At 32.4% G+C, this 12,928-nt stretch overlaps 1 protein-coding gene across 1 annotated transcript in view; it reads left to right on the top strand.

The window, feature by feature from the left end:
- LOC113375973 overlaps positions 1 to 10,345 on the top strand; it is a 28,298-nt gene extending 17,953 nt beyond the window's left edge. Inside the window, exons 19-23 of the mRNA XM_026615911.1 lie at positions 4,273 to 4,297; positions 4,331 to 4,408; positions 4,694 to 4,903; positions 7,122 to 8,417; positions 9,612 to 10,345. Of these exons, the coding sequence (XP_026471696.1) occupies positions 4,273 to 4,297; positions 4,331 to 4,408; positions 4,694 to 4,903; positions 7,122 to 8,417; positions 9,612 to 10,297 (2,295 nt within the window). The 3' untranslated portion in view covers positions 10,298 to 10,345. The remainder of the gene's footprint in view (positions 1 to 4,272; positions 4,298 to 4,330; positions 4,409 to 4,693; positions 4,904 to 7,121; positions 8,418 to 9,611) is intronic.
- Positions 10,346 to 12,928: the final 2,583 nt, after the last annotated feature.

The following is a 12,928-nucleotide window of genomic DNA, read 5'->3' as shown; positions in this document are numbered from 1 at the left end:
AAAAAGTGGTATTTTTTTTTTTTAAATAGTCGCCGTTTTGCAAAAAAAAAAAAATAATTAACTTGTTGTGTTATTATAACATTCTAGTACTAATCTAGTCTTTTTATCTTTTTAATTTTGGATCACTAGGAGGGTTGCAATCATGGGCATTGTGGCGTGTCAATTTTTTGGAAACCCCTACTTCAGCAACTGATAATTTTTAAAAATATTAATCTTTTTTAGTTTTTTTTTACATTGATAAATAAATTATGGAAAAAATGATAGTAAAAAAATTCTTTTTTTACAATGATTTAAAAATAACTTAAAATTCATGTCTCTTCACTAGAATACCCCCTTTATTTATATATGTCGGAAAGTTCATGCAGCGTACGTTAAGACAAAATGTCGCTTACAACTAGTTATTAGATTTTTTTGCTACCAGGTATGGACAAAAAAAACCTTGCTTTGTGTACCGATTAGTCATGGATAACTGTCTAGAGAGAAAGATTTACGATAGGCAAATAAACAAGCAGGGTATGGCCGACAGAGTTGTTGACGAATGCAACCCTGACGCGCATTTGTCAATGAAAGAAGTCACTAATTTATGCTGGGATGATGAGCAAGACTCAGAGGTCTCGGACTTCTCACATGCAAAGGACAAATATATAGATGTTGTGATGCAAAAGGTAAGGTGTATTACATCTTTTGATTAGGTATTAGTATAAATTTAATCTATATCTCATTTTATCTTTCTCAGGTAGTAGAATCTTTCTCGCATGCTCTAAATAAAGAGCCATTTCAACATGAAAGTTTGTTAATTGATCGTAAAGAGAAGAAATTGTCACAAGCTGAGAAAAGGCAAGCACAACGCGGTTATGAATTAGAAAAGCAAGCTTCGACTAGACCAGCCTACTCTTACAACACCGGAGGTGGTATGCAGTATAGAACAATCAGGACACCAGATGGGGCTATTGTGCACAGACCTGTTGCTTCGGTAATTTATTTAATACGAATTTATTTTTCATGAATAGCATGAAAATAAAATTGTAAAGAACACAGTTTTTAAGGACTTGCACCCGATTCTGAAAACAAAATTGATATAATTTTTTTTTTTTGCTTTTTCCAAAAACAATAGTTTTGTCAATACAAGCAAGAACGTTTTTTAAATCATTCAAATTGGATGCTTCATTCTCTCAAAAACTTTCATTTTTTGCACATTTACCTCTTCATCTCCAAAATGGCTAGTCCTGCCTTTGCCAAAAAATTGATCACCACTTTTCCCCATCAGTACTAATCAAATGTTTTTTGAATCATTCAAATCGGACGCTCCGCGCTCTCAAAAACTCGATTTCTATTTTCTGCGCCCTTTGCTTCTTAACTCCGAAACGGCTGGACCTGCCTTTGCATAAGTAAGAATCAAATGTTTTTATAGTACCTCAAAATCTGTTGATCCGTGCGTCCGAAATCGTGGACGAAATTTTTTTTTTAAAGACAGGGACATAAAAGCATTTGGATCAATGACATTCAATGTTGACAAAATGAGTAAACAATTTTGTCAAGAATAATTTTTGATCTTTTATGGAAAGACATTAAGGGATGGTTTATTTAACATCAGCGTGCAATACTAAAATGATTTAAAAAAAATAAAAGTGCCATTTTTGTCGCGCAGTAATAATATTTATTGAATGTGATAATGACCACAATTTAATTGTTGGTACAAACTAAAAAATGTATAGCATACTTTTTTTATGTAAAATAACAAAAGAAAAATAAAATAATTATTTATGAACTGAAGAGGCTCTTTCATAACAACAAGTTTACTACAAGTTTGAAGATGATATATTAGAAATTTTACCGCATTTAAGAATAAAGCAATGTAGTTCTTCTTTATCTATTTAATGTTTCATATGTAAAATAATACGTTTATGTTATCAAAATAAGCTTTTGGTAAATAACTTATTTATTTGAGCCATTTCTTTTTTTATGAATTGCTGAAGAGCAAAAACAGTGTGTGAGTTAGTACAGTGGTGTCTCGCAAAACATACGTTCATTCTGGATATATTCCATAAGTAATCACATAAGTGAACATTAATAAAATTAATTGTTGTGTAGTATGAAATATGCTCATCTGAAATCAAACATATAAAATTATTTATTACTTATTATGCATGTAATAATTTAATTATCAGTTATATTCCAAAGAGTGGTGCGGCTCTCTTTTTCGTCCCTTTGGCTTTTGAATTTTCAACTTCCAGCAACTATCGATAGTTACTTGTTTTTAACTCTTTTTTTAAGCGCTACTGAAAATAATAGCAAACGTATTAATACAAATTGTTTATTTTTTTCGCCTCAGTTTTCTTTGTAGTTTCTTGCACTTCTTTCCATTTGACTAAAAAGTCTTCTATAGCGGTAATAGAATAAATCTGCTGATTGGCTCTTTTGCTCCTCGTTTTTCTCTTTTTAACTTCCCGTAGGGTAAGTTATAGCAATCGCAAAAAAATCTTTATATATCGTTACGTTTCAAAGGTTTCTGAATATTTTGGCATACCTTAGAAAAAATGGATGTATGTGTGTTCCTGTGTGTGTGTGCGGATACAAATTTTCGTCAACGATTTCGGGAACACCGATCAACTGATTTAAATAATTTAAAAAAAATTCGATTCGTATTGATAAGAAGACGTGCTGTTTAGTTTTTGGCGTAGGCAGGTCTAGCCGTTCCGAAGATACGGGGCAAAAAGTGCCAAAAACGGTAACTCAGTTTTTAAGAGAACGGAGCGTCCGATTTTAATAATTCAAAAAGCATTTTATTTGTATTGACAAGATGAAGAATTGATCAAATTTTCATAAAGGCAGGTCTAGCGGTTTCGGAGATCTAATGAAAAAAGTAAAAAAAAAACAATCCATTTGGCGGTCAAAAATGATCATTAGACATATGCACATCAAATTATCAGATATTTTATAGAGATTTTAACAATAAGTATAAATTTTGTTTGCATTCCTATGGGTTCCGTACCAGTGTTTATCCGTTAGACGGCGACGCGGCGCTTACGCGCTTTGACATTTTGTCTCTATGCAGTTAAAGCAGTACGATTTCTTTATAACAAGTTCAGAATTTCCAAAATATTTCAAAATAAAGAAAACATTTTTTTTCAAAAAACTAATTTTTTGTCAAATTTATAGTTTCTCAAAAATCTAATTTTTTCGAAGTAAAATTTGTTCAAAAATGTTAATCGTTTCTAAAAAAATAATAATTTTTGGTACGGGAAGTTCCAGCAATTTGCCTTAGGCACGATGCCATGCGCCCCACTAGTTAGAATATGTAATTAAAAATTTTCTCAAGAGAATGTGCTTTATCCAATAATAGTACTTTAAGACTGAGCTTTTTTCTCTAGCAATTATGTTTCACAGCGGTGGGAGAAACTCCCAAGAATCATACTTTGAATATATTGGAACAATTCAGGCCTTCTGATCGGACTTCCATTGAATGGGCAACTTTATGTCGTGCGAAAATAAAGTCCGTTGTGCGAATAGTTTATGAGAAATGAACATACCTGTAATTTGAAGTATAGTTTATTCACTTCAACAAATTTTATCTCCCCGTAGGGTAAGTTATTGTAATCGACCAAAAATCGAAACTGAAAATTTTTGCATATCTTCACGTTTTGAAGGTTTCTGAACATCTTGGCATACATTAGATAAAAATGTATATGTGTGTGTGTTTTGTGTGTCCGCAACTTTTCGTCAACGTTTTCGGGCGCACGGATCAACCTACTTGAATGGTTCAAAAAACGTTCGATTCCTATTCATAGGGAGACGTGCTTATTAGTTTTAGGAAAAGGCAGGCCCTGCCGTTGCGGAGATACGAAGCAAAGTGTGCAGAGAATAGAAATCGAATGTTTTTTGAGCCATTCAAGTAGGTTGATCCGTGCGCCCGAAAATGTTGACACATTTTTATCTAATCTGTAAACATACTTAAATGTCGTCGTCCAATTCATACGCCCTTGTATTTTGTCTATAAAATAAGAATAATGAAAGTTGCAGTATTTATAATAATCTATTTGAAAACTTTAATTTTTCTCGAATATTTCGTTACGGTACGGGACGTTTCAGCAATTTGCCTTAAGACACGATGCCTCCTTACACCTTTAGTTCTTATTGATACTTTTTAATTAAAACTGCTACTATTTTATTTCGATTTTGTGCATTTTACGCTATTTTTACTTTACATTCATCATCAATGTTACCATATATTTGCAAGACTGTAAACTCATTGAATAATCTTAAATTTTTCAGGTACGACCAATGCAAGCGGATATGGGTGAACGATCAATGCCTCCGAGATCTGGCGGAGCCAGACCCACGCGTTGGATTCCTGCTGAAGTTTGGCAGAGGCAAGGAATGACTGCCCAGGAAATGACCTTGCCGTTAGGTAATACATCAATACGAATTAGAAATTAAATATGTATGTTTGTGATTGTTTGAAAGATATTAATAGAAAATGGCATTGATTAGTTTTTATTGGAAAGCAAGAAATCATTTATTTACACATATTGGGCAGTTCATTCAACTTACTTCATGGCAAAATGCTCCTTACACATAATAAGATATTGAAATATTTTTGAATGTGACAGTTTATATCTCGTTTTATTAATTTTTGTTCAATGAATATTGTATACCATGTTTTTTGTATTTTAAACGTGTCTTTATATTTTAGATGTTGTTATACCCACAAGTTCAACAGAGAAAGCGAACATTGTACTGAAAGCTGGACAAAAGGTTATGGTACTGAAGTCTCCGAAAGGAATTTATATGCAATTGGAGTCGGGAAAAATTATTGCCATCAAGACGGCTTTTAAAGTTGGCCAGAACAATAAGTCGCGTGGTGAAGGACCTGCAGACTGTTTATCTAATTTAAACAAAAAAGGTAAGTTTTTTTTATTTATATTTATATAATTATAAAATACAAATTTTCCAAAAAGTACTATCAATAATATTTAAATATAATAGTTTTAACTTGGGTAACTTAAAGTTTGGGTGAATTTTCTTCATGTTGTATGTTACGCACACACACACACTTATATATATATATATATAGTCGGTCAAGTAAGAGCGTGGCCGTGTTAATTTATAAAAATAATTATTTTATAAAACTTCAATATTTATATATGCATTGTATACATTACAAGCAATGATGCAATTTGGTCAATATGTGTCCAGTCACCACCGTAGTCCACAATTGGCTGGCATCTTCGACGCATGCTTTTTACTAATTTAACGGATTATTCTAGTCTGACGGCTCGTATTTTAATTTAACGGCTCGATGAGGGCAATACGTGCTCATATAGAACATTCATCAGTAAAAATAACATTTCCAAAATCTCTATCAATATTCTCATGTGCCCAAGCGGAAAAGAAGAAATCAGTCGTCAGAGGCTTCCCCATTGTGTTGCGCCATCTCAGATCATGAATACAAAGAAAGGTTCAGATAGTTTTGTAGATATTTTTGTAAATATTTCTAAACATTTTGCCATTACTTTTGCTCGTCCTTGCTGCAGTGTTAAAGCAGAATTCCGCAAAAGCACATTTACTTTTCTTTTTTCTTCTTTTTTATTTGCACCACATTCGGATAAATCATCGACATTTTTAGCAACTTTATGTAGGTGTATCCAATTCTGTACAAATGCCTTCAATTTTCTCATATGTTTAGCAGCAGCTGATTGCGACATTTGGGGACCTTTTGGGTGGATGCAAAAGGGCGCAGCCTCGTAGCGCGACGCTTAACTTAGCACTCGTGGCGTTTAACGTGATTTTTTTCTCAAAAGATCAACGACAACTAAACCTTTGTTGACAATGCATCAAGGACAAAGCTTCACTTTATCGGATCATGAAAGAATTAAACCCGAATCTTTCATTAACTGTCATTAAAGTCGGCCACGCTCTTATTTGACTGATATATATATATATATATATTATATATATATTTGATACTAATTAAATTTATAAAATATGAAAATAATTGTACTTACCAAACTTCTAGAGTTTGTTTGGGTTCACTAAATTTATCTAAAAATATGTTCATGTTACAAGATGTCCTGAATCGGTTGAGCTAAAATTGAAACCTGTGGTGCATGGCGTCATGTCTTCAGGCAAATTGCTGGAACTTTCCATACCGTAATGAAGTATTCGAAGAAAATTAAATATTTTTGAATATATTATTATAAGTGATATTTTAAGTACATAAGTGAGCTTTAGAATTTTAGCCAGAATTAAAATTGAAATCCGAATTATTTTCGATATTTAAAAAAATGTTATTGGAAATAAAAAATAATCGTTTCGTCAATACAAGCAATATGTTTTTTGAATCATTCAAATCGGATGCTCCGAGCTATCAAAAACTCGATTTCTATTTTCTGCACTCTTCGCTTCGTATCTCCGAAACAGCTGGACCTGTCTCAGCCAAAAACTAATCAGCACGTCTCTCCATCAGTAGGAATCTAATGTATTTTGAATATTTCACATCGGTTGATTCGTGTGCGCGAAATCGTGGACACAAAACACACACACAGGCACATCTATTTATTTGTAAGGTATGCCAAATGTCGAAATTTTCGAAACGTGAAGCAAAAAAAAAAATTATTTTCAATTTTTGGAAAGTTACTATAACTTATCTTACGGGAAGTTTAAAATTATATTATATGCAATGTTCATTCGGTTTTTGATAATTCAAATGCCCATAGAAAATTAACTATTAGCACTATTGGGATATTTTTAGATTTTAGTAAAATTCAGTACGAGCATTCTATACAAAAGCGCTAATTGCTCATTCTTGTAAAATTTCTTTTTAATCATCTATAAACTGGAAAAAAGAAAAAGATATCTAGATTACTTTTGTTAGTCAACGTCATTTTTATGAGAAAATGATTGGTTTTTGCAGTAATGAATATAAGTATTTAATTTTAAAAAATAATTAAAATAAATCAAATAAGTTTCATATCTTTTGAAACAAGTTCCAAAGAATATTTTTTTTTACATTATTTTGCATAAATTATTGTGGGTGAGATTATGAGCATTTGTAACATTTCTCGATTTATTATATTTAGATCAATATATGTACATGTATGACATAATATTTTTTGCTCCAGCAATGATGCGTGGAAATCCGTCGTCTAAGATGCCAAACAGTATGATACCAGGCTTGTCTAGCAATATGAGAAATAATCCGATGATGCACAATAGAATGTCATCTAAAATGAACGCTGCTAGAAGCAGTGCCATGCCGATGGCAAATATGAAAGAGAACTCCAGATTTAACTCACAAAGTGCTAAAATTGGTGGAGTTATGAGAAAAAATATCCAATTCGCTTCTGCAAAACCGTACAATGTTCAGAGAAATAAGCCTAACTTAAGTGGCAGCAAACATGCCGAATCTTATGTCCCGCCGAAAATGTCTAGTACACCTACAGGTATTAAAATTGATGATACAGAGAAAATTGAAGCAAAAAGTGACAAAGAGATTTCAAAGCCACATAGTATATTCGGTGATGAGGAGAAGAGTAAAGAATCTGGGAACGACATGTTGGATTCTATAAAAGAACTAAATACTAAAGAAACATCTCTTGACTGCAACGATACCAAATCTAACGAGTTTAATAGCACATTATGTTTAGACGACCAGGAGTCGAAAAATACGTGGTTAACGGAAGACATTTCGAAACTGAAATTAGATTTGGAGTCTGAAAATGCTGAAAACACGAGCAGTTCCAACAAGTCGTCAAATTCAGGTGCTTCAAATAACCTAAATTTACCTTTAGAAGAACTTAACTCGACTTTAAATGAAGATACTAATGATAAAACAGAAAAGGAGTTTTCTGATAAAGGTCAAAGCCAACAAATAACTTCATTAAAAAATTATAGGCATAAATCTAGTCACAAACCTACTTCGGTTTCGGCTACTATTTCGAATATAAATTCACAATCCATCGAACTCGAAAAAACTGCTTCAAGCACGAACGATCCTGGTAACATGTTTCAACCATCTTCAAGTGAAACTTCTAAAGATGATGATAACAAATCAATAACTGACAAGCCAGAAGTGAGCTTCTTTAATAGCAATATTGACTTGTCGGATAAGTCTGATCGATCATTAGAACCTACTCCAACGTTGGACACTAATTATCCCAAGATGCAGATTGATAATGCTAAATCTTTAGATAATGTAGATGATAAGAAAAAGGCAGATCTTCTAGGAGTTGGTAATCAAAATTTTTCAGCACCATTTTCATATGAGAAGAACAATATGATCCAAGAATCTCAAGAGGAAACGGCAGGTGGAGACAGGGTACAAGAAGCAATACCGCAACAGATTCATCACTTTCCATCATATGGACATTCGGAACCGAATGTTGCACCGGCTCAGTCATATGCGGCACCATATGCAGGTGAGGATTGATTGGATTTTCTTATGATATCACTTTTTTGTTTTGCGTGAGCGGTATTTAATTACGCCATATTAATTTCACATACATAATATACACTCCGAAATCATCTTATAGTGCTTATATATTCCATTTTTGATTATGCTGATAACTCCATCCATAAGCAATGTTTGCTGGGTTAACTATTAATCTTTCAATTACAGTAGAAGTTCCTTATTCGCGCTTTCTTTATTTGCGTATTCGATATTCGCGGCTAAAAAATTCCGAATCCATTTCTATATTCGCGGCTAAAAATGTCATTCGCGGATTCCAATATATCGAACCCAAAATCCTTTGTAAATGCCGTCATTTTGAACTAATAAAGAAAACATTGACGTAAGCCGCCTTCGTTGCCTTCTAGCTATCGGTGTTTTTGAGAATGAAAACAATATTATTTATTACTCAATAAAAAAAATAAATTTTTAATAAAGTTGGACCCAAATTGAAATGAAATCTACATTCTCAGTCTATTAATTATCTATTTAATTTGAAAAATCTTATTGAAGATTTCTATTTAAACATTGATTTGTATATGGAATAAGTTTTATTTTTAAGAGGCAAATTGCTGATGTGACCGTTAACAAGTACAAAGTTCTTCAAACCATTGTCTTAGCGTTAACATAATTAATTAAAATGTACAAAAATTATAATTAAAATTGATTTTGTTATATATTGTTGAGAACTATTATGTAATATGCAATATCTTAAGTATAACAGATCCCATATTAAAATTAGTTGAAAATAAGTTATTACAGCATCTAACATTTATATAAAACTTTTATAAATCAACTCATATTGAATATAATATTGTAATTAATATACCGTTTTACATTAATTATTACCAATTTTATTATGATATATGTTATTCATAAGATATTTCGTGTTAGAAAATAGTTCTCACGTATCTCCTACAATATAAAACGCCATCCCGTATTTGCGGATTTATTCATTATTTGCGGATTATTTGTCTTCTTGGATTCCATATAAAATGCCATCCTGTATTTGCGGATTATTTATTCGCGGCATTTTTATTGAACGTATCCTCCGCAAAAAAGGAGGTTTTACCATATAGTGTTACAATTTAATTATCTTTATGGTTTAGATTTGGAAAACAATTGGACATTTGTTACTTGAAAAATATATAATTATTTATTTCAGGTTACTCTTACCCGACAAATGCAGTACCTCCTTATGACATGTACGCTCCCCACTCATCACAATATCACGACCCTGCCTATTCCGGATTGTTCCACGGGCACAGTGCTTTCCATCGACCCGAACCCATTTCCATTCCTCCCGGTCAAGAAATAAATTCACCCTCGAATTTTCACCAACAATTAGCTCCATATCAATTACCACCTGGTCCGCCTAAGCCAGTGTCTTACCCGCCACTGAATTCCCAAACATATCCCCAACAAATTCAAAATTATCCTCCGCAACCTCCAATTCCTACCGATCCGCAGTCTACGTCGCAAAAGGTGGCATCGGTTCACATGCAGGCGCAAGCTGCACCACCCGCAACATCACAGATGCCTCCTGGTCACCTCTCGCCTAATTCTCAGATACCTCCAGCCCAGATGGCGCCTGCCCAATTGGAACCTCAACCTTATCCGAATCAGAACTCGATACCGAATTACCAACTCAATGTACCAGCGAACGGCTATGGGAACTACGGCAACCAGCCTATTTATAGTCAATTCTCTGGAAACTATCCCAATCCGAACCCGCAATCCATATATAATTCCAGAATTTATCCAACGATGGAATATGGAACAACTAATTTCTCAACTGGGTATGGTTCTTCTTACCCAGGCCAACAAGCTAACAATCAATGGGCGCAGTAATTAAATGTAGCATTTTTTACTTATAATAGAGAAATAAATAAATATGATGAAATCGTTCTATGTGTAAATATTAGATCAAATATAGTACATTATAAAAATATATGAATATAGCTTTTTGTTTGCCTTTTATGATTGATGTCATTTCAACCATAACATTTTTCAGTTTGCCGAACTAAGATGATGATCCAATTGATTGAATAATTTATTGGCTTTATTCTTCCAATAAAAACCAGTTTGCTTTTCTTATAGACGTTAGATGGTCTCAGCACTTCCAAGGCCCTAAACCGATTGCAATACCAAAAGTGACACTAATCGTGAATTACAATTTTTCTAATTCAAATGGCAATGTTATTGTCGTGATACTATTTCACCTTTTTCGCATCCGGATATTATTTGACCTTCTGTAAGGTTTCTTTGGAAAGACACTACTCTCGATCTAGTACTATTGTAAAGCTTCGGCTGGTTTAAATTATGCAATAGCATGTTGGACACCTTAAACGGTAAACCAGGCAAAACTATGCTGTTTATCAATACTGCGTCGGGATTGCAACCATATAGCTTATATAATGCCCTGATTAAAAGAGATCACATGGTCGTTTGTAGGTGCTAGTATTATTTATTTGTCACAGAACTAAAACTCTTCTTTTATATTGGTATTGTGAATATCATCATAAATATAATGTATTAAAGCTTGTGTCCGACACAACCTGACAAAGACTGGTAGGTAGTTCTATATCATGATTGTTGTTCACTTCTGGACACTTTTCTTTTTCAACTCCAAGAAAGATTTTATTGAAATCTGAATCAGCTGAATGTGCTTACACGTTTTGTTTTGTTTTAAATGAAGTTTTTTATACTCTACGTTTTAAAAAGGCGTTCATTGCATCGGCTCGTGCACTCTCAGTTACAACCGGTTGCATTTGTCTAAAATCTCCAGCGAATAAGACTACGACTCCTCCAAATAACAGATTATGACTTAAAATTTTATCGTCAGAATTTTTAAAGTTGTTAAACTTTAATTATTTTTTATTAAACTGATCACTAACACATATCGGGAAGTTTATTCAATTTACCCCATGGCAAAATTGTACCTACACTTAATAAGATGTATCTAATGTTGTAGGATCAAAACAAAGAAGAAGGATGTTACTGTCATCAGTGTTTCGGTGTCAGTTACTTTGGTGCTGACATAGAGTATTTTTATATGGGCTGATGCTCTCAAGACTCAAAAATCGCGGAGAATAGCAGGACCTATGCATCGTCTGAGTGCCTAGCGCATTTCGCACAATATCGGACGAAGCAGTGCGCGTCATTTCGGAAACTCTGCCTCTAAATAGTCTTAGCAGAAGAAGGACGGACAATTTACCAATGACAAAATCAACAACTAAGGTAAATGTACCATATTACGAGATGTTAAGGAACGTTTGACTTTAAATATGATTTGTAAAAAAAAGTAGGAAAGTGAACAAGATAAAACTGTTGTATTCTATAAATTAGACTTATAATATTATCATAGACTAAAATTTTGCGGCGTAGAATTTTATTTATAGAAATAATCGGCATTTTGCTGAACCACGAGTTTGTCCCTGATCCCGTGATAAAATTCGGCTCGTGAACATAATGCCGAAGTTTACATTTTTGATCGCATTGCATGGATAAATATACTTGAATTGGTTATAAAAAATATGGTTGATTAAAAAATAATACTTTCATATAATTTTAAACATTTATTTAATTTAGTTTTATAAAAATCATAAAAATATAAGAAATTGAAAAACTTTCAAAACCAAAATAAAATAAAATCTGGTAATATTCTATTATATTATCAATACTGAAAGTTTCAGTAAATAAATAAATCAAACAAAAAATAAATCAAATAAAAAATATAAAACAATGAAGGAATAATTTTTAAAACGGTGATTAAACAAAAATATAAACTTTAAATAAATATAAAATTTAACCTCAAAATAAAAAAAATTAAACTTGAAATAAAAGTTACAATTCGACCAACAAACGTAAATAATATTTAAATTCTTTCAAATTAACAATGCCAACTAGCTTAAATCATGTCCGATGGGGTATTTTGTATGTTTTAGAAACTTTAAAAAACAGTTAATTATCTATTTAAAGCTTTTTTTTAGGGTTTTGGGCGAATATTTAATTGCAGCTATTATTCTTTGAAAAACTGAAAGAACGATTTAAAATCATACACAAATATATTTACTGATATTGAATATAATTTTAATAGATTTTAATAAACTGTATTATACTATTAGAAGGCTACTGCATTCAAGAGTAGGATTGGCAAAGTATTTTCGAGTAATTGCAATTCATATTAATTTAATAACATATGATATATGTTTGTTTTATTAATATGCAGGTTCTATAATGATTAAATTCCAAAAGATCACTGCCTTAATCGGATCAAAGTATTTACAGGAATGTCCCTAGATCTCTGTATACATACATACATACATACATACCAGCGCTCTAGTGAATCCGTGCGCTATAAGGGGTTTACCTGTATTTTTATTCAATTTATATAACAGAAATAATTGATCATAGATGAAAAGGTAGAAACAAATGATTCTCTCATTACTATATCATATTCTAGGTATATTGGAATAATGC

This window comes from Ctenocephalides felis, unplaced genomic scaffold (genome assembly GCF_003426905.1).
Source record: "Ctenocephalides felis isolate EL2017-DRISC unplaced genomic scaffold, ASM342690v1 CF-g0.4_SCAFFOLD_01886, whole genome shotgun sequence".
Taxonomy (NCBI): Eukaryota; Metazoa; Arthropoda; class Insecta; order Siphonaptera; family Pulicidae; genus Ctenocephalides; species Ctenocephalides felis.
The sequence above is the reverse complement of the archived record's forward strand: the minus strand, read 5'-3'. Positions and strand labels throughout refer to the sequence as shown.